This window comes from Orbicella franksi, chromosome 11, assembly GCF_964199315.1.
Source record: "Orbicella franksi chromosome 11, jaOrbFran1.1, whole genome shotgun sequence".
In the NCBI taxonomy this organism is placed as follows: Eukaryota; Metazoa; Cnidaria; class Anthozoa; order Scleractinia; family Merulinidae; genus Orbicella; species Orbicella franksi.
The window spans coordinates 7540166-7563280 of NC_138155.1; the positions used below are offsets into that span (position 1 = coordinate 7540166).

General features: G+C 38.2%; 1 protein-coding gene across 1 annotated transcript in view; it reads right to left on the bottom strand.

Annotated features, from left to right (window-relative positions):
- The window catches only part of LOC145502475 (uncharacterized), a 45154-nt gene that overhangs the window by 16080 nt on the left and 5959 nt on the right, over positions 1-23115 (bottom strand). The window contains exons 3-22 of the mRNA XM_081481798.1: positions 20554-20826; positions 18418-18615; positions 18094-18276; positions 16475-16723; positions 15457-15651; positions 13977-14168; positions 13286-13486; positions 12415-12663; positions 9070-9264; positions 8670-8861; positions 8172-8360; positions 7725-7979; positions 7156-7347; positions 6283-6480; positions 4787-5038; positions 4214-4459; positions 3568-3756; positions 2294-2530; positions 1235-1303; positions 347-583 (exon numbers count right to left, since the gene is read on the bottom strand). Coding sequence (XP_081337924.1) covers positions 347-583; positions 1235-1303; positions 2294-2530; positions 3568-3756; positions 4214-4459; positions 4787-5038; positions 6283-6480; positions 7156-7347; positions 7725-7979; positions 8172-8360; positions 8670-8861; positions 9070-9264; positions 12415-12663; positions 13286-13486; positions 13977-14168; positions 15457-15651; positions 16475-16723; positions 18094-18276; positions 18418-18615; positions 20554-20826 — 4191 coding nt within the window. The remainder of the gene's footprint in view (positions 1-346; positions 584-1234; positions 1304-2293; positions 2531-3567; positions 3757-4213; positions 4460-4786; positions 5039-6282; positions 6481-7155; positions 7348-7724; positions 7980-8171; positions 8361-8669; positions 8862-9069; positions 9265-12414; positions 12664-13285; positions 13487-13976; positions 14169-15456; positions 15652-16474; positions 16724-18093; positions 18277-18417; positions 18616-20553; positions 20827-23115) is intronic.

Here is a 23115-nt window from a genome sequence, read left to right on the forward strand (position 1 = left end):
TCACAAAGACAAAGATGTAGTCAAGAAGTTTGTATGAATGTAAAACACGCAAATTCAACTTACCTCGACAATAAACTAATGAGCTCTTTACAGTTATAACTAAAATAATACAAGGCAAGATAGTTTTGCTGTAAGCGTAATTCACTAGCAGGAAACGTCTTAGGTACTTCGTGAGAAATGCTGACAAGAGCTTAACGGCTAAAACTAAAATCTGAAAAACTAGAAATAAAACTTTATCCTGTGCCTACTTTAAAATGAGGCACTTGAAGCATCGCATTGTTGGGTCTTTTGGCGCAAAAATGCGATCAAATTAATAACAAATGTTAATTTGAGGAAATATACTAACGGCAATATCCCTTTCTATTAAATGTTTGTCCCTTGGTACAGAATTGTTTAGGTTCTGAGATGTTGAATGAATTTCCATCAGCTACGAAGTCAGTGCCATTGATGGTCAGACTGAGATTGCCGTTGTCAACTGCAGCTTTTATCCGACTGCTGATGTTTTTGGCAATTTTTGTGCCCTCCTCGCCAATGAAGATCTGGCCTTCTTTGGTGTCATTTGCTTCAATGCCATTAAGGTCAACTACAAGAGTTAAGCATTCAAATATCATTATTGCACTGAGACTCGATAATAATAGGTTATGGCATAGATTATTTAAAGTCTTTGACTTTGTGTCTTTTGGTATCTTTTTGGTTGCCTTATGGTTAATATGTTGGCGAGAAATATTTCCAACGTGGCTGCGCTGATAGGCTAGAGACTTTCTCTCACAGCTCTTTGCTATACCCAAGAGTTTGGTTTGGGTAAAGGTGGATAAGGACAACCGGATGCTATTTAAGTCCCATCCGGCAGTATACAGATATTTCCATTCCATCCATACCACCGAAATGGGAATCAAATTAAAACCCAGTCATGAGTTAATGCCTTTAAATTTTCAATTCTCGGAAGCTACATTCTCCGTTATCACTATAACGAGTAACGTGACTTTTTGACATTAAACCATTGCAAAGTGAGAAAAGGGTCGGTTGAACGATTTAATTTAGGCAGGGTGATTCAAAACTTGAAGTTTAATTTTCTAACTATCTAGTTTTAGGAGAACAAGTCTTTCTTCACACGCTAAACTGCAAGTTATGTAGAAAAACACTTTATTATAATCGACGCAGACAACCCTTTTGTCATTTTCAGGTGTTCAGTCGTCCCAAAAAACAACCAATTAAAGTAATATTATTGACCTACCAACGATATCTAGAGTAACTGTGGTTCGTGGAATTGATCGTCGAATTCTTCTATGATGACCAACATCGTCTGGAAAATAATAATAATAATAATAATAATAATAATAATAATAATAATAATAATAATAACGTAAAGAGATTAAAGATTCAGGCAATTCAAATTACAGGGCTTATTCTCTACAGGTAATTATACTGAGGTACAGTCTTAGTTTACAACAATTGGATAGTGCAAGTGCGAGTGCAAGTGCACAAGACTGTAAGATGAGATGTGGCTGGACAAAGTGGTTTTCTGTCAGTCTGTGTGTGTCTGTCTGTCTGTGTGTCTGTCTGTCTGTCTGTCTGTCTGTTCAGATCTGTAAAACGAATATTTAATAAGCAAGCTCCCAAACTGATTTGGTGCAACGTTTAGATCTATTTGAAAACATCCAGTAAGAAAGCGTGCACTTATAGCTGCACTTCTCGGACTTAGTAGAACAACAGTTCTGTAGTCCAAGCCGTTCACGTAATGTTGAAGCAAGGAAAGAGAATGTACATCTTCTTTTCCGCAGTGTTCTCTTAAGAAACTAGACAAAAATTTTCTCTTTGTAAGTTCGAGTAACGCAAACATTCTTCAAAGTTTGGAAGAACTCGAAAAAGCACATGCCGTTCGTGTTCCTTTTTGCATATTTCCACTATGGAAAAACTTGATAGCCTAGGGATTATGCAAATCCTAATAACAGAGGCTTTGAGCAAACAGTTAGGAATAAAAATCAGCGATAACATTTTCGAATGACGTTTCGATGACCCGTGCACCATTCGAAATTATTATCGCTGATTTTTATTCTTAATCTATTATGAGCCTCCCAGTACCCACGGAGTAAGTCGGACTTGATCTAGCTGTTCGCTTCCATTTTCGCCTAGTCTTGGGTTTTCACCAGGCCAGATCGATTCCCCATGACTCATTACCATGTCATGAATAATAATACCTACGGTAGAATATTACATTATTCCATCCAATTGAAACAACGAGGATGTTTCTTGTTTCTTAAAATAATGAGAGCTTTGTGTAATGTTGCCATACCTGCTGAACGCCTTCTCCTACTGATAACAAAATCAACCGCAGCGCACGTTACTTTCACATTTTTTGCCTTGCACTTGTCCTTGAGTGTTGGATCTTGGCAGATCTCTTTGAAGAAAGACTCGTTTAACAGTTGGATAAAGTTCTGTTTTATTTGAGCCTGGGCTTCTGGCGTATTACAGTCACCATAGTAGTAGTGCAAATCCATTGCCATCCTGACATCGTTGGGGCGGTATACCTCTACAAAAGGGTGGACAAACAAAACGAGTTGGGTCTTCCTTACATTATCTGAGGGTCTGGATGGGTTTTAACTGAACTGATAGCAGAGAATAGGTCAAGATTTGTGAAAATATGAAAAATATGCGGGGTTTCTTTTTTTTTTCTTTTTTTTAACTAAGAACTGCGATCTCAGATCAGCAAAATTTGCCAATAGTTGAGAATGAGGTGAACTTTGACTGATAACTAAATAAAATCGCCCAAAATGTGGAAAGCTTTTAAAACACGAAATGGCGAGATTACGAAATGGCACTACAAGTAAGAGTCCATGTGGGATATGGGTGTCTGTAAGCGTTACCTTTACAATTACTGAGAGCTAACCACTGTCAAGGCAGTAATATTTAGGCTAATCTGAGTTCTATTTAGGCTAACTGGAGCCATTTCGCCATTTCGTTGCTTAAACACGCCCTGAAATTTAACTGATAACTGAGTTCCCACCAGTTCATCTAGACCGTCTTAAAAAAAAAAAAATTGTGGCTTGGTAAATATTGACAGAATTTCATTTCTAGTGTCAAGCACTTTTATAGACCATGGGAACTGCGTCGTAACATTAGTTTTTAAAACGCAAGTACAACCGCTAGACTCAGGCCCATGATACCCTTCTCCGTTGACATTTAATTAATTTTACTTCAATATAAAACATGATTAATTCAATCCACCATTTGGATTACACTACATTGTTATGTCCTTAGCAAATAACATAAATCAAGATAAGATTCCAGAACGGTAAAAAAGAAAAACTATGAAAGAACATATTAACATTGCGAAGTTACTTACGAAAATAATATCAAAGTAACACATAGCAAAGGAGCAAAACAATTATGTCAGAAAATTTCAATTTTGGGTACACTTGCACAGTTGACACAGTTGACGGTTTGTTGTCACATATTAAAAATGCCCCTTAAAGACAAGCCATCGCCAAAAGAAGACAGGGAATGGTATTTATGTAACTTCTTGTGTTGTAGTGTAAAAAGGAAAAATGCAACTAATTATTTACTCACTTGTACAGTCTGGAAAACGATTGGTTGGCATCCAAGTTCCTCTTGCTCCACAAACCCACATAGCCGCAGGCAAAGGTTGGGCAAAGTCCGATTTGTTGCTGCAAAAAGGTGAACAGAACGTTCCAAACATCCAATCGTCACAAGCCTTTGCGCCCCCTTTGGGAGGAGGCAGGTCACTGCACTTCGTCGCTGTACGAGTAAAGAAAATTAAATTTTTCCAACAATTATTGTTATTGTTCTTCTTCATTCTTTCTGACCGGTTACTTTCAAAAGTACTTTTCAACATTGATTGTTAGTTTTGTTAAAAATACAAAGAACCGCTGATAATAATTTTGTTCATTACAATGTCGTCATCAACACAATGTCTTCTGCATAGTGAGATACAGGCAATTAGGGGTTAAACTGATGGTATTCCGAAGAGGTCACCGTAGTTTATCAAGTATTAGCACATAATAGGAGTAAAACAGTACGCGACAAAGAGAAAGTCGACATTAAATTTAACACCAAAGAGTTTGGCTAGTTCAAGGTACTGAGCGGTAGTTGCATGTGGCACGGGACGTTTATACAACTTTCAGATGCTTGCCCTTTTCTATTTTTTTGAAAATTGGGTCTTCAAATATCTTAGGTTAGTCTACCTGATGCTTACGTTTAACCGTTATAGTAAACTGGCAAACAGCTGGGTCGTTATCTGGATTATCATCGTAAGCTGTGCAATGCACATTCCATGTCCCCCAGTAAAACTCAGTCCCACTTTGATGACTGCATGTTATCACCAATGGACTATTGCTGTTGTCTTTAAACTGAGGTTCGTTCCACGTAACTGTTGTTGTCATCTTCGTAGCAGTAATTTTCTGGTCTGCGGGGCAATATACAACCTGAGGGCCTAAATTATCTACGATGAAAATATATAAAGGGTTTGTGTCAAGAAAAGACTCTATCCTCGGAGCAGATTCTATTACATTGACATAGCTCTACCGGCCATTTTGGCGATAATTCTTACACCACACAATGACAAGAGAGAAGGAGCGGAGAGTGATCGGTCTTCACTCTTAGACCGAGGTGAGATTGTTGGCAGCTGACAGAGTGCTGGACTATAATTTCCTAGCCTTTTACTCAGACATTATATGAGTAAGGAATCATGTCAGCAATATAAAAAACAGTTCGGAAATCAATTTGGCATAATTCTCCATACACGTGGCAAAATCTCTTTCGGACTCACCTTCCAAAACTACTTTAAACGAACACTCTTTCTTGTTCCCACTTGCATCTCTTGCAGTGTAAACAACAAGAGTAGTTTTATTGAAGACGTGTGGTGGGCTGATCCCTGCTGGAACAACTGTAACTTGTGGTGGCAGATCGTCGTTGTCCAGAGCGACAGGCTCCGTCCAATTAACCAATGCTGTAGAATTTACATTGATGCTTGCACGAATATCTGAAGGACAACTACTCTTGAACACTGGTGGGGTAACATCTATGAGAATATGTCAATACAAAAATACGTTAAGATTTCAGACGTACCATCTTCCTTAACGGATCATCATAGCCCAATCGTTTAACTATTATAGAAATCAGCTGACTTTTAAAAATGCAGTTCTCTAATAAGCTAAAGGCCGCATGTGTCTCTATCCACCCAAATAGAGACGGAAACGTTATAGATCTATGTAACATGTGTTTCTAAATAAATATAGTTGAATCTAAACATCCGCTGTGTGTTTTTGTTGTTGTTGCTGTTGTATATAGCTTTACTAGACTGGAATAAACTTCTAATGAATACTTTAAAAGTGAAATGTTTTAAAATAGATATAAATGTTTCTTTCAACAGGGAGCCCACTTCACATACATGTGGTTTTCAGTGGGGCCCTGCAAAAATAAAATTGCAAAAGCTAAAGAGATAGTAGATTAAAAATAATAATAACATTTAACCATTGTGCTAATAGAAATATAGAAAACATTAAAAAAAAAAAAAATGATAATTAAAAATTAAGAAATACCCCTAATTCGACTTTTAAAATTAAAAATACTGATACTGTTCCTAACTTCATTGGGTAAAGTATTCCATTCATTAACTGCATTGTAAATAAAACGCTTTTGTCCCCAGGAGTGACGGGATGGAGGCTTACAAATGCTGTCTTTACTTCTCGTATTATACCCATGAATATCTTTAAAACTACAAAAATTAAAATCCCAGTCTATTAAACCATTTAAGGCCTTAAAAATTAAAATCATGCGATGAAACCTTCTCCTTCTCTTCATGTTCTCCCAGCCGAGCTGTACGAGTGCCTCTGTAGCAGATGAATGCATTGGCTTGTCGAGAACAATCCTCGCAGCTGTGTTTTGCAGTACTTGGATTTTATTCATCAGGATTACATTGTTTTTGTCTCCCCATGTAACATCCGCATAGTCTAATAACGGTGTTATGGTCGTCTTAACAAAAAGTTCTCTGATGTTCCTCGGAAGAAAACACTTAATTCTTCGTAATAAACCCAATCTTTGCGAGACTTTGGCACAGAGGTGTTCTACATGGTCTGACCAAGTCAGATTCTCATTTATTCTCATTTACAACATTAACTAAGCGAAAAAGACTGACCGGCCTCTATTTATATGCAGTTATCAACGATACACAAGATTGACACTGATACTGTCTCATATAGATTATTAACTCAGGTGATACAACACATACTCGGATCAATATATGATAATTTACAAAGCGGTTACCAAGGCACTGTAAAATTGAAGATTCATTTTTGGTCCAGTTTCCATCATTCCCACACAGAATCGAGCTAACTCCTCCGTTCCCAGAGAAACCATGTCTGCATTCGAAAGAGCAGACAGTTCCACTATCTGGGGAAAATGTACACATGTGCGGGTAAATAAAACCATTCTGAGGTGCACTTAGTGAAGAACAGGAACGTACTGAAAAGAAAATTAGGACATAAGAAAATAAATTAATAAAGTAATTAATCAATTAATTAAATAAACTAATTAATTAATAGTTGTTTCAAGTCTTTAAAATAGTTTACAATCACACCGATGTTAATGAGTTTTCTCAAATGATAATTTACGCGAAAACTCTGAAATATTTACTGCAATGGACCCATTAGCCTTTTAAGTCCCAAGCTGAAACGTTAGATTTTCTAATGTCATTTGGTGGTAAATCGTGACAATATCACTTAGTTGGTGATTTCGTTTACTTTCGTCTCGTCCTACGTTATTTGCATTGTAACCAGAATTAGATTTTGATCACTCCACAGGATTAATGGGGCTTTTCCAATGAAAGTGATTTCTGTATCATTTTGCAAAATGCAGTCACGTGTCTCAGTAACCAGTAACTGATCCTCGGGAAGGTAATAAACTAATAAACAAAAAAAAAAAAGGGAAAGCTATGCAGAGGGAAGGTTTTGACGGTTGTCAATGGCAACACTGATTAGTTTAGACTACTGTTTCCAAGATATGGAAATCTGAGACGTAGCTCCTTTACGATACTAATCTAAATAGGTCTGGGAATTACAAATTTAACGGGCTTAAGTTAGGAAGTTAAAGTTTGATGCAAAAAGGGAACATAACGTTTACGAACTACTGGTCGCTTACTTTTACAGGTCGGAATCGATCCGTTCCAGTACCCGGTAAGATGGCCCGGTTTGTGAAGGCAGGTGAGGATCTCGGATCCCAACAAGTTATATCCATCTTTGCATCTCATTTGACATGTGCAGCCGAAGCTGTTGTCACAGTCTCCCACTAGAAAGCCGTTTAATGGAGGAAACAATGTTTGGCATCGCACAACTGTAGAACAAATTACAAAACAACACATGTAACAGCGAGTCTTTCTAACTCGAAAATGGTGATGTCTGGAAATGCCCTTATGGTACAATATTGACCTGCATACTGTTTAGAAGACTCGCGCACACAGAGAGACAATTCGTATTTAATGTGACTTAGTGTGTCGCTGATGGTCGAAAAACAAAAAGGTATGGCCGGTGTTTCCCGAGGAGAGATCTGCCACAAAATAATGCTCAATCTAAATGCCTACTTAGTTGCCAGCTACATCTATATTGAAAACTATCGCAAAAAGCCTTCCTTACGCGGAATGTTTTGGTTAATAATAAGCAATAGCAATTTGTTTTGCAGGGAGATCTATCATTACTTAGTAAAAAGCTTACTTTCGACCGTGACGTGGAATTTGCAGATTCTGTAATTCCCTGCTGCGTCACTTGCGTTGTAAATGACCTCATGTCGTCCTTCGTAGAACTTGTTCCCGGAAGGAACACCATGTTTCGTAACATTGGTTACCATGCCAGAGTTATCTGTGGCAACCACTACAGGCCAGTTTACAGTGGTATAGTTTTTAGCCCTGTCTGCGTACCTTCTGATGTCACTACTGGGACAAGTACCGCCGAACAAGGGTTTTTCCACATCTGCAAGTATTGGAATAATAAAAGGGAAATCTTATTTCGGAGCTCATTAAATATTTCTCTTCCACGAGATTCAAGTTTTAGATAAATACCTAGGTAAGTAAATTTGAAACTGTTCCTCATCATGCCCGACGTAACGCCCCCAGAAACAGAGAATTGACTTTTTTTTTTTCTATTCTTTTAATATAAACTAACCTTTACAAAACGTAGTGGTGTTTCCTGACCATTGACCGTCGCTAAGGCAGGTCACTATTGGCTCTCCATGCAGTCTATAGCCTTGGGGACATGAAAAGTGACATGTAGTACCGTATTCAGGATAAATTCTGCAAGAGTCGGGTGTCACCTGACCATCTGATGGAGCTTCAAGGGACTTACAATGGACAACTATAGAAAATAAAAACAAAACAATGGTTTTACTAATAAACGATTTAGGCATTTCCTCTCGTCAACATCATCCTTATAAACTACGTTCAGTGTGCAGTACACTGGCATCATTATGTGACTCAGAAGAACAGGATTTTAAGGGTCAATAAAGCTTTCTCCTTTTACACATTCGCGAGCATTTTGGTAAACACCAAGACCAAAAAAGACCACTTGGGAAAATAATACCCGTTACACTCATGCAGTGGTATAAATACGCTTTGTGGAAACAAAAAAGTGATAAGTGATTCCTATTCATGTTGCTTCCCTTACCTTGACAATGCGGTTTTTCTCCAGACCAGGTACCATTTGCTTGACAGACCCTCTCAGTCGAGCCGTTAACTAGGCGATAGCCACGGACGCAGTACAGAAGACATTTGTCACCAAAGACGTTTTGCAAGGAACCGCCTCCGCAACCAGACAGTATGCTGTTTGGAGGGGGAACGAGTCGATCACACTTGGCGACTAAGGAAAGACAATTGAATGCTGACTTTAATTTGTGATAATAGTTTTGGTGGAAAGAGATGGAAAGATCGACTCGTAAAGCTTTCAATGAAGCATTTCTTTTTACAAATATGCAGTCAGAATCTTGTTTTTATAAGCTTTACCCATTATTATTATTATGACATGAAAATGTGGATTATGACATTAACTTAAGCATTATTTTACTTACGTTCACACTTTGTCTCATTCCCAGTCCAGACACCAACCGACGTAATCGGATCCTTCTCGCAGATTCTGCGGTCAGAGCCATTCATTGCATGGCCATCACGGCAAGCGAAGGAGCATTCTGATCCATACTGATTGTCTTTGGTACACTGTAAGGAGCCTCCAGCTGGAGCATACAATTTAGGCAGGCATCGGACAACTAGAAGGAGATGACAAAACAGCAAAATTAGCACGAAAATTCGAATTTTAGAACGTTAGTCCTTTTTTTTTTTTTTTTTCTCAATACATCTTTCACTTTATCGGTAGTTATAGTTTTTCAAATGTAAGACCCTCTAAGAACTTGACGTTTTGCAACGTTTTAGCTCGACAGGTTTCTGCATTTTAGTAATGTAGCACGTTTGAATTTCCTAGTTTATGATTTGCGTGACATTAAAATGGCGGCCCATAAAGTCTTTCGTGTGGGTCAAAAGCTGAGTTATCGATTAAGTTATTGGTACCCGAACGGTTCTTTCACTAGACGAAGTATCAATTTCAATCTGTTGGAGCATTACAGTAATGCATTTTCGTGTAAATACGCAAAACCAAGAATTACAAATGTTTCTGTTCCTTTGTTCATGTCTGTGCCCCTCCGAGGGACACCAACATGGCGTCTCGCATTAAGGCTTTATAAATTTGGGTGAAACACTCCTCCGAATAACTCGCGAATAAACACTGCGCGGACTTAAAAATCTTAGCGAGGCTGTTTAGATATCAATCAGCTATCATATACCAGATTCTTGAGTTAATATATTCTGGTGGTTACGATTTTTAACTTTAATGGCGTTACAGAGTAACCAGCAATGTATAACTACGCCTCAGAAAAATAGAGCCACGAACAACGACGACGAAGATGCAAATGGGTTCCATGCTTTGCATGCTATAGTGCGAGTGGCTGCGTGGCATTTTGAGATAAAAGCAAAGAAAAAAAAACTTTTATGCATCCTTTGTAAAAATTGACATATTTTAGGACTTCGTCATGGACAAAGAAAATGTCTAATGATTCGGGGTCAAATTTCTTTGGGTAATTAATGGTGTGGTACCCTTCCGGTATTTACGGTTGATGTTTTTGTAGCTCGATCAGAGGCGTTCTTGCTAATTCGTTGATAATAGGGTGGACAGAGAGCGCTTTCCTATCAAATAAACCTAAAATAAGGCCATGTTTATGAAAAATTCAATTTCTTGAAAATACAAGAGTTGAGACCGTCGTAAGCTGCTCCAGTTTGAGTGAAGTAAGACAGTGTCGAATTTAGGTATGTTCCACTGTAAGCTTGTATATATCGCTGACCAAGTTGTGTTCCGACTGATGCTTCGTTTACATGAGCTGTACATTACTCCACTTTAAATTTCACATATGTTGAAGATTAACAGCTTTTCCATTACACAGCAAAAAACTAGCTGGATATATCTAGATAACGCAGAGCTTCAGGACTTCATAGTTTCCTGGCTCCTCTTGCCACACGCTTGCGAGGAATTTGTCAGTCTATCGCGACCGGAAAGTAAAACAAAATAATTGCTAGTTTGAGTTTCGCTTGAATTGTAAGCAACGCTTGATGTTTCATCAAGGCTTAGTAACTTTACGTCCGTAGATACTGCTCAGTTTTATTCGTGTAAAAATCCAGTAAATTCTCTGTTTTCGATGAATGAGAGCGCCCACCGATGCGTGTTTTGTACAGTCAGTAAACATGACAAATTGTACTTCCGCCGCACTTTCGTGTGAAAGCGTACATCGAACTCAAACAATAGCTCTATAGTTTTTAAATATGTTTAAGATTGATAAATGTTTGACACCATATTAAAAGTTAAGCTGAAAATATGTGAATAAAGCAAAAACAATCAGCGAAGTTACGATGACGCTTTCTTTAATCAACTTGGAATAACGATTTCGATTTACATGATCGAGTTATCAAAACTCCTTGTCTATTTTCATTTTCGCAGTGTAAAACTTCACTATGCTTATGTTGAAGAAACACACATGATGTAAGTAGCCTTTTTGCATTCGTGAAATTTGTTGCAGCATCTCAGCACAAAAGATAACGAAAGAAATCTTTGTCAAGATTTGTTGACAAATGAAAACACCGACTCGGACTTGAAAGTGCACGAGCAGCATACACTGTGCAAATGAGCTAATTGTACGCGTCAGACTTTCCTTTCAAAAACTTTTGCAAACTGACCAAACAAGCAGAGACAATAAGAAACCATCAAAACAGGTTTTGGTTATGATTAAAAATTGTCTGAGAAACTCACAAATTAACTCGATACCAGAGTAGAGAGTTTTCTTGCTATATTTTTAAGCATACGCGTAAGCTTACGACTAGCGTGAGCAGATCTTATTATTCATTCCCAGCGCGAGATTGAAGTCTTGTTTTCAACCCTGAAAAACCCACCTTTTCCGTTAGCTCAGAGCATAAAACTACATATAAGCGCCCTGGTTCGTATTCCCTGCCTTATTCCCTGCCATCGCTGTGAAAAATACGCAAGAGAATCTCTCAACTCTCACCATTTGATCACGCAACGTGACAACATCCACGCGAAAGCCCCTGACATGTGCGTGAATCCGCGCGGATATATGACGTCAGGATGGCGCAATTTGTTCTAAAAATAGAAAAATTGTCCCATATCATGGGTGCGCGCGAATCCCGAGACTTACGGTCTCCGTCCCCGATTATGGTTCCTGATTTTTCTTAATCGTGTACTTGTACCAGCTGACTTCACGCCAACATCTCCACTTTGGACAGCATTTAAGAGAATTTCCTGTGACTTGGGGTATTCAAAGACTAATAATATGTCGTGACGCAATCAGCCTAAAAGATCACAACATTTTAACATCTGTCATGTAACACTGGATAATTTGTCCAGTGGGTCTGGTGCAAAATAAGGTTATTCAGATAAAGACTGGTAAAAGCACAGAAAACATGAGTTAAGTGTCAGAACTTTGGTTGATTACACGGAACGGAACAACGAAACAAAAACTTTTAAGATGTGCTTGTTTGAAAGTCAATCTTGTTTTGTAAAAGAGCAGGAATTGTTGGCATTAATACTATAAATCACAACCTCAAAAGAGAGCAACCCATTTTAAGTAAAGTCTTCAAAAATTATTTTCTCTTCCCGAGTGCAATCACACGAAATTGATCTTTCTTACCATATTTCAACAAGCTTTTTGGTCTATTTTAGGGTATCATAATACAACCTTAACCGGACACTAAAAATTTCCGGACATTCCAACCGGAATATTTTGTTCGAATGGAAAGCACCCAAAGATTATCCAAGATGAAATCAGTTGCTATATCTACATGGGGCATGCGCAAATTACCTAACACGAAGACTTTAAATTTGCATTCGGCAACGTTTCCTGCTTTGTCTGAAGCCAAGTACCGGATGCTGTGTTCCCCAGCATGAAATAAGTCCCCTGGTTGTTTCCCATAGTGTGTTATGTTGGGGATGAAGCCAGAGTTGTCTGTAGCTGAAGGATGAGACCACGTGACTAGCGTGGACGTGGAACCCCTGTCAGCGGTGGCTACAATATTTGACGGACAGTTTGAGATAACTGGTGCTGAGACATCTAAATGATAAAGAGATATCGCTTAGCAAAGACAATAAGAAAATACATATAAAGATGTCATACACATGCAGTGGCAGCTTGGCGATTAAAAACTGTTAAATATAAATGTGATAATAACGAGAGTGACAAAGCCCAATCAGCATCATAAAGAACTATTACATAAAGGTCGTAGCATCATCGTCATCATCATCACCATCATCATTATAATCCTAATCATCAACAACGGCAGGAAAAACAAAAACAAAAACAAAAACAAAAACAAAAACAAAAACAAAAACAAAAACAAAAACAAAAACAAAAACAAAAACAAAAACAAAAACAAAAACAAAAAAACAAGAACAAGATATAGTTGCTTCCATTTTGTCAAAGTAAAAACACCAAAATGTTATGTTCATTCACGTCCAATAAACTAATTTTCACTTGTTTTAAAATTATTGGGAAAACAACTTCCAAGGTCGTTTTCGCAGTCAGGACTTTTTTTAAAATTCAGTTTGGGCACTTATATTCCTTTAATGCAACGATTCGTAAGTTAAAATTCTACGGATTCGCATGGAAAACATGAAAAGCATTTTTAAGGCCTATTGAAAATAGGTGTTGCCATATCGCAAATTGATCAACTTACCATTGCACCATGGATTTCCTAATGGCGCCCATGTCTTCTGCTGATTACAAGTCTTCACCCCAGGTCCATGGTGTTGATAACCGTTTTTGCATGTGAACCAGCACTCTGATGCGTAATAAATGACAGCACTTGCATTGGTGCAGAACGGAGGGCTAATGTCCAGTCCTTCCGATTTTATTGTCAAAGGGGAACAGGTGATAGCTACAAGTCAAAGAACAAAAAACCCCTTTTTTCAGCCCATTGCAATTGTTACGAGACAAAGCGTGGTATGTCAAAGAAGACGCATGTTCGCTGGTTCGTAAATCTTAAGGTTGCTCTGTGCTTGTTTGTTTGTTTGTTTGTTTTATATTGGTATCGCTTTGGTGTTTTTCTACCTCTGGTTTGTAAATTACCGGACAAATTACAGTCATACTTTGCTGCTGGTTGAGGCTTTAAAAATCACTGACATATTTCCATCTTTAAGAGGACAGCATTAAAGAAATTGGTAGCTTGCAGCTTCGCTTGGTAGAGAAGGAAGTTAAAGATATATAGCTCTACACTATATGTGTATTGAGCACTATTTTAATGGGATCTGCTACTTCCTCATATGGTTAGCTAAGATATCATGGAAAAATTACCAAAAGATGGATATATGTCAAGGTAACTAGGAGTCGCTTTTCTTACTTTTCAATCGATGAATACTCTTTATTACCTTGACACTGTAGCTCGGTTCCACTCCACTGTCTAGTCTCCAGACAAGTTCTTTTTTGTGATCCTACTAGAGTCTCATATCCTACCAGGCAGCTGAAGAAGCAGGAAGTGCCGTAGTTAGAGCTCAGGCCACTGCACCCATATCCGGACTGTATTGCATAGTCTGGAGTATGCAGTGAGGGACACTGGATGACTGAAACGAATAATAAAAAATAAAATTACACATTTCCGAGTCTTCTTCTTTTCACTTTTAAGCTCGTGAATACGAGTTTGTAGTGGTTACTAGAAATCACTCGCTCGATAACTCCGCCGATTAAACGACTGCAAAGTCATCGGCGGTTATAATGTTCAAATACGCTTTGGATAACTTTAGCACTACATTTCTTCAACACTTCAAGTCTTTAAAATTTTGGATGTTTTTCTGCCTCTAAATGCATTTCTTCGCTTTATCTTGAGCGATAATCGATTCTACAAGTTTCGTTAACATTTATTTCACTTGGTCGTCTATCGCTGCGAATTTATGCTTTATCTTATGCTTTAACAAATAAAGATCGTAATTATTGTTACAAAAACTGAACAGGATTTAATTGCCATTGCTGTTATTGACATTTCTTCACGGTTTTGTTTGTTGAAGTAATTCGGTTTCGGAAAAGGCTTGCTGGTCAGTTTTTTAAAGGTTTAATATTGTTTCAGGTAAATGATTAGTATTTTATGGGAGATCAAAATAACTCAATGCAAACGACCGCTCTTGGTTGATAATAAAATTTCAAATGGTCCACCTCCAGAATGAAGACGTGAACAAATACCCAACTATTGCCTGGAAGGGCTGTGGTGGACACTGCTGGAAATACGCCCCCGAGCGAAAGCTCACTCCAAGATGGCGGAACTGATAATGTTTTATGTAAAAACATGCTAGTTTTTGAACACGGCAAGGTGGTTTGCCCCATCTACTGAATCAAGCTCCAAGGCGTTTTGTCCACTGAATGACATGCTCATTTCATTTGTGACGGATTCTTATCCAAATGCGTTTTTGGGACTTTAGCAAACAACTACTGCATAAACCGAACTTATCGCATAGAGACCAAAGACAAAATTATGTACATAATCAGTAACCGATAGTCAGGAGCTCCTGACATAATTTCATTCACCTTTTGTACTCACGAGTTTTGCTCATAGAGTGTTTTGATCTAATGTAATAATAATCCAATAGGTTGGACCTTGCTCAATGAAAAGTTCCATAGGAGGTTCATAATACAGGCACCAGTTGAAAGTGCCAGTTCGATAATTGTCACATGCCACGAGTTTTCCAAAAATACTTCCCTATCAAAATGTGTTTACATATTTCGACCCAGTTACGCCAAATCAGAGTGCGATTATGAATTATTTATTTTATGAAGGATTTTCACGATAATGGAAAATATGTTTACATTTGCCTAGCGGGCACGTTTCTGCAATAAAAATAAATTATAATAGCTACTAACCCTCACAGGAAGTTGCATTTCCTGTCCAATATACTACATTTGTGCCTGCTTTCTTGGCACACTTTCTCTCGGCAGATCCCTTCAAATCATAGCCCTTGGAACACGCGAAGCGGCAGACACTTCCATATATATTTCCACAGGCGGAATTCTCTATCTTCCCGTTTGCAGGTGAAAAGAGAGCGGAGCATCTAAAAACTATCAATTTTTATAAAGAAAGTTGACGTTTAAACATTAGCACTTGGCTAGGGAATCAGGTTCGGGGTGAACACTTTTGGTGGTTAAACCCTTAATTACACACGCTACAGTCTACATCAAAACTGGGCAACGCTAAGAGGGGGCTTTCTAAACCATTCAAATACGGACAATGGTGACCCAAGATTAGAATTTAACTGAAGTGTTCATTTTTCTTTCATAACTGCTTGCGCTTTGTGTAGTTCAGGCTTTAGATCACCCACACTCAAAACTGAAACACGTTTGAATCAGTTTGAATCAGCTCAAATAATTAGTTTTTATTAAGAACCTTTAAGTTGAGTTTTAAAAGATCCTGCGTGTATAATAGGCCCTTTGCAGCTAAGCCATCACGTGACCTACTTTTCATAAAATTATGGGCTATAACTTAACTAATGCCAGAAATGGAAAAAGCATGTCGAAAATATCAAAAATGGCCAAGTTTGAGGCCCCCATCATCAGAGAATGAGATTTTATGATGGTCTGAATTTTTGAAAGAATAAGAAGATTTGTATGGGAAAATGTTGCTGGAGAGCAAGACCTTGCTCTCCAGCAACATTTTCCATACGAATCCTCTAAATTTTCCGAAAATTCAAACTATGGTATAAACTTACTCGTTTTTTCCTGGGGCCTCAAACTTGGCCTCTATAGTATTTTCGATGCGCTCTTTCCATTTCTGGCATTCTTTAAGTTATAGCCCATAATACAAATTTTTTTTAGGAAAAATTTGGTCACGTGACCCTAGCTGCAAAGGGCCTATTGTACCCCAGAAATAAATTGTCCTTCTTACCTTGAACTGTAATTTTGAAGGAGCATTGTTTTATGTTTCCCGATGGATCTTTAGCAGTGTAGATCACGGTATGATCTCCTTCAGAAAATATATGTGGGGGTGTCACTGCAGGGAACACAGTTAAATTTGCTTGATGATTGTCAGTGACTTTAACTGGCGCCCAGGTCACCACCGCTGAGGTTTTCCCTTTCTCTGCAACAGCACTTCTTGAGGCTGGACAGGTTTCACCAAATGAAGGTGCTTCCACGTCTTAAGGAGAAAGAAAAAAAAAAAATACGTAAGTTAGCAAGTTGGCGACTTTAGTGAGCAACAAAGTTAATGAGTTAGTTATTTCGTCACCCATTCACGCAATAACTCGGTTACCCAGTCAATCTATTAGTCAGTTATTCAGTACATGTACTGTGTCACCCATTTGCTCCGTTGGTCGCTGAATAGACCTTTTTCGCTTCGGCGGCTTGTTTTCCCATTACAGACTACGTGGTATCCTCTAGAAAATTGTTCTTTTAACCATCTAAAAATTATATAATAATATACACGCGGCTATTTGAAAATATGAAAGGAAGAAGTCTCAAGAGTATCATCACATGATCTGGAATGGGGCAACAAACCGCCCAGTCGGAAAAGGTCTAATGCTCTGGTGCTCGGTTAACTAGTCTCCAGCATTCAGTCTGTTCATACTACCGTTCGCTCATCTAGAGACTACTCAATATAGATTTACAGTGCCTATATGAATTTCAAAGTTAATTGGAGGATCATTTCCAGTTATCTGTCCCTTTTTGAGGAAGGCGCCATCAAAGACTCTAAAAATACCGAGCTGGGGTTTTGTGATATTTAGTTCCAGTAATTACCCTACGAAAGGATTACTGGTAGTCTACGACTTGTAGATTAATAGCAAATTATGTGAAGCCATCGCACACAACTTTCCCAAAACGTGAAAATATTATTATTTTTGCAATTACCAGATTTGTTATCCCACGGAAACTGGAGCGAGTTGAGCCCCGAGTTACAAGCGGGGCAGGGGAGGTGACAGAGATAGAACCCCTCTCCTGGGTTTTCGTTCTAAGAAGGCTAATGTAAACTATTTGACCTATGTAAACTATAGCCCTCGGCATATTCTAAAAGATGGCACTTGTGTTTTTGGCGAGTCTGCTTCACAAAATATGACATGATGTCATCAAGTCCGCCATCTCGGAATTCCCTTTTTTCTCAGATTGGGAGAGAATAAAGTAAATTAATGAAAAATTATTCAAAACTAATACTATACTGGTTTTGCAATGGTTTTAAAGAAATTTAGACAAAGCCGTAGAATACTGTCAAAAATGACGAAATGTGGCTTGACCTGCGTGTCAAAATGCAGTTGCTATGGAATGTCAAAATCTTGGTGTGGGTGGGATGAATGAACAGCCACTGAATTTTTTAACATCACAGAGTACATCGTCTTGTTAAAACTCTGAAAATCCCTCGCACGAGGAGTTTGTTCGGACAGGAATCTTTTAAATTTTGTGAAAATTGAGCACGTTGCATTTCTGTTGTAATTCTCTGGGCCCAAGTATGTGGGTGGCTGAGTAAGTGTATAGAGTATGCCTTTCGTGACCATATGATAATTTTGTAAAACTCACCTTTACAGTGGAAGATACCCTGTCTCCATTGCCCGTTGTCACACATATTCGAGCTAGAACCAACTCGAGCGTAGCCTGAGCTACATTCATAGGAACAATTTTGACCATGCAGGGGTTTTATTTTACAAATCTCAGGAATGATTTGTCCATTGTCTGGTGCCTTTAGGGATGGACATGCACGTACTGAAATTAGAAAAATCAGTAGAATAGGAGTTAAAACTATTGTGAACCGTATTTAAATATCGCGAGATTCCATCATCATGCTCTTTTTGCTTTATTTATTCACTACAAAACACATCCTAACCACATAAATAAATCCCTGACCTCGACAATTTGCGGTTGCTTTAGGGCTCCAGCTGCCATTAACGTCACAAAGAGAGCTTGTGTTTCCGACTATTTCAAAGCCACGATTGCACGTGACCACGCACTGAGTCCCATGAGGAACCTGCGATTTACCACGACAAGGGGTCGAGATCTGTCCGTTGCTTGGAGACGGCCAGTCACTTGTGTCACAGGTGATTCCTTCAATTGACATACATATAGGTCGACAAAATTAGTCACGTATTTCCATCTCACTGAACACAAGGTTTGTAGATCTGAAGTCACTTGGCTAGCAGGATAACCTCTTGACATTTTTTTTTTTGGTAAAAGAAAGAAGAAAAAGATAGAAATTGTCATGCTATGAAAGAACCCCTTGAGCTACGCCTTGAAATAAATGTTGCATTGTATTAATAATGTATTTGATTAGTATGTATTAGTATGTTAGTATTAGTATGTGTTAGTATTTTGATATGTAAAGTTTTACATCTTTCCTCTTTCGAGTAGCCTTGAAAAATTAAGAAAATGTTTAATGTTCTTTTTGGGCCATCTTGACATCTTATTTGCAAGCTTTCGCACGTAACCGCTACTGAAACGAATCAATTCCCGATGCTCATAACACATGATACAGGCCTCGTTATCATCAGTGACGCTTCTGGAGATAAAGGGGTAAAGAAAACCGACACCTTAAACAAATTGGTTACTGTAAGAAGAATGTGAAACGCGAGCAAGCAAAAAACCAATAGCACCTCTTATAGCCATGAGCTAAAAAAGTAAAAAAAAAAAAAAAGAAAAAAAAACTTTTATTTACAGGTAGCTGGCTCTCGCAAAGCACTATCCGGTTTGATATACATGGTTCATCCGATTAATTGAGTAAACCAGTGTCATATATATGTATATATATATATATATATATATATATATATATATATATATATATATATGAGTAATAACGAAGAGGCAAGATTTGCTGTTACTCCGAGTTTCGTGCTTACGCACTCATCAGACAGTATTTAATACTTAAATACTGTCTGATGAGTGCGTAAGCACGAAACTCGGAGTAACAGCAAATCTTGCCTCTTCGTTATTACTCATATACTCAGCTCTACACTATATGTGTATTGAGCACTATTTTAATGGGACCTGCTACTTCCTCATATGGTTATATATATATATATATATATATATATATATATATATATATATATAGGCAATTGTGGAAAACGAGGACGGACAACTTCGAGCGAAAAAAAAATATATATACAGTAAAAAATCTAAGAAATCTAAAAAAAGTTTAAAAATTTAATAAAAATAAACGTTTCGGTCAAAGACCTTCATCAGTTGCAGTGCAAGTGAATAATAAATTACAATAACCTTAAATAAATTTACAGTATAAAAAATGACATAATATACTTATATATTTATACTGTAAATTTATTTAAGGTTATTGTAATTTATTATTCACTTGCACTGCAACTGATGAAGGTCTTTGACCGAAACGTTTATTTTTATTAAATTTTTAAACTTTTTTTTAGATTTCTTAGATTTTTTACTATATATATATATTTTTTTCGCTCGAAGTTGTCCGTCCTCGTTTTCCACAATTGCCTACAAATTTCATTACTCGAGGTTTGGACTACGAATCCTTTTGGATCCTTCTGGCGCGTGGCATCCCTGTTGGCTCGAAGCATCTTAACTTTATATATATAGTTTCAAAACCACGTTTCACAACATGATAAGGTGTCCCAAAATAGGTACTCTGTCTGCAGCATACCGTGAAAAGGTTGCTGAAGATTTACAGTACCTCTCAAGAAAAGGTTCTCATTGTGACTAAGACCGGTTTAAACTTTTGTGAGAAATTGGGTCAGTCAAAAAAAGAGGCTAGAGAAAAAAGAAACGTGTAACAAGTGGAATCTGGCTAACTGAGGTGTTCTTTTGTTTGTTATGTAGCGCTATAGTTTCAACCGAGCTTGGGAGGTGTGGATGAAAAAATTTTGACCTCGTCATAGGTGCAAACTTCATGCATTGCATTAGATTTGTACTTACAACCTTCTCGGTCAAAATTTTCCCATAGTGACCTCTCGCTCAGTTAAAGGAAACTAGTTCAGAGAGCAGATGTTCAGCCAGAAAGTTTATACTTACTGACGCATCTTTTCCAATTTTGTGGCGATGTTTGATACCCAGGATAGCAACTGCACGTGAATGAACCGAGCGTATTATGGCATAGATGTTCGCACTGTGCCAAACCAAGAGAACACTCAGAGCAATCCTGTTTTTGGCTATTAATTCCATTGCATCTGGATCCACCGTGGGCTGGTGGGGGATTGGTGCAGTAGCGGTATCTTGTTTGATAACCACCTTGACAGCCAACACTACCCCAGCTCTGCCATGATGACCAACGGCCATGAATTGGTGCTAAAAAAATATCATCTGCCTGTTACTGAATAGTTATCTCGGCATGCAAGGTTTATAGAAAAAGACCATTACGTATATGTCATTCACGCCGTTCTCTCTAACCGTGAGCTACTCAGACCACTGTACTTTGTAAATTTTATTTCGCCAGGTACTATGATCGTCGTCATAACTGCAACTTTCCTATTATTATTATTATAATTATTATTATCATAATAGTAATAATAATTATCATTGTTATTATTATTATTATTACTGCTATTATCATTGTTGTTATTATTATTGTTATTATTATTATTATTATTATTATTATTAATCACGCGGCCTAGGGCAAGCGCGGTTCTCAAAATGAGGCTCACTTCTTGCTGCTACACCGTGCTAACGATACCCAACCAGGTCGAAGCAGCTGTCCACCCGTCAAGCTTCTCTCCTTTATTGTTGTTTCTATTTTTGGCTGCTTAGTTCTTTTACAGTTCCTACGTACACTAGCAGCATTTTTCGTTTGTAGTCTGTACATGAATCATTGTATTTAGTGGCCTCTTTAGATCCGATATGCTGCTCATGTTTAACATGGTATGGCAATGTACTTTCAGCGAGAAAGTTTTTGTCTCTCCGCACTCTCCTTTCGCGACCACGACACGATCTTCTGTATTTTGCATATTGTCCGTGATCACGCGTTTAGACATTGGCCAATCCGCAAACATTTGGATTGAGTTTCACCTGAGGTCATTATCATGTGCATTTAGTAGACGATCGGCCAACCAACCGGCTGCTTTACTTCTTGCTGCTACACCTTGCTGCCGAGACTCAACCAGGTCGAAGCAGCTGTCCGCGGTTGTAATTCTTGACTTTCAGTTTGGACTCTATCATGTCGTTGTCCCGTTAAGCTTGCTACGTAGTCGATCAGGCTTGCTACATTGTTATGTTTCTATTTTTAGCTGATTAGATCTTTTACAGATCCTACGTACACCGGCAGTAGTTTTGTTTGCGGTCTCTTGCATCATTGCGCAGGATGCGTGAGGTAGACCGCGTCATACTTTCGGTCTAATTTGGGAGCACGTGGTCTTTGTGCTTGTTTCCCGTGGAAGTATGTTGAAATCACGTCGGGCCAAAGGAACAAATATTTGTTTTATCCATAAATTTTCTTCAAAAGCTCGTATTACCTCCAAAATGCACCAAGAACATGCTCGATAGATGCCCTAACCAACGCTTTCCTACATCGCCTACTTGGTGAGAATCTAAACTTGCAAATCTCGTAGTCATTTTTCCAGGCAAACTATAGTTGTATGCTGAGTGGGATTTTGAGCTCGCAAATCTCGCCGATATTTCTCATAGAGAGACCCACCGAGAACATTGCTTTCCTCAATCGCCGGCAAGCGTTCGCTAAGTGGGAATTTAAACTTGCAAATCTTACAGAATTTTTGGTTCACCGTAACGCACCGCAACTGATATTTTTCACGGCGAGCCATCGCGAAGCCCAGCAAGTTAAAAATTTATACCGAAGGAGGGCAGCCATAAATTTGCTTTCCCTTTGTTGTTGGAACTCATCAGTTGAGTGGTAATTTAGATCGCAAATCTTACAGATATTTCTTCGGTGCGACCCATCGCAAAGTCAGGCGAATTTGCCGAAGGAGAAAAATAGCCATAAATTTGCTTGAAAACTCCCACCGCTTCCAGGTTTCTCATCGCTGCACGTAAAAAACACTGAAAAACAGTGAAACCAAAACTCCCTGAAATCGCTTTACTTCGACTTTACTCTTAAACACGACCTAAACCTCTACAGCAACATGGAAAAAACGTACACAAACGAAGCCAGAGAAGGTGTTTTTAGTGTATGTCTTTTCTGCAGTGAAAAATTGGGAGCTGCATGAAAATTTGAAATGCGACACGAGTGGGGCATTTCTATGTCAATTTGACACAACAGTAATAAGGTCGACAATGCTTATACTACTATACTACTACATAAATTTTAACGCGAACCACATTATGTTATCTTTTTGGTGAAGAAAATACAACTACAAAACTGAATGTTAGCGTTTCCGTTCGTGTTTATTGTTGCGCGGATATTGCTATTCGAAGTTGATAGCATTAGTACATCGACCAAAGCATCCCGCGTGAAAGTTGTTGTACTTCAACTGAGAGCGCTTTTATGCATAAATAAAATTTAAAAGGCTGGTTTTTGAGCTCCTTCGGTTGTACTTTTATGATGAACTGGGTGTAAAGGGACGGTGAAATGTGTTAGAGAATAACAAAAACTGCCGTTGTAGTAAGTTGGTTTTCAAGTGCTGCGTC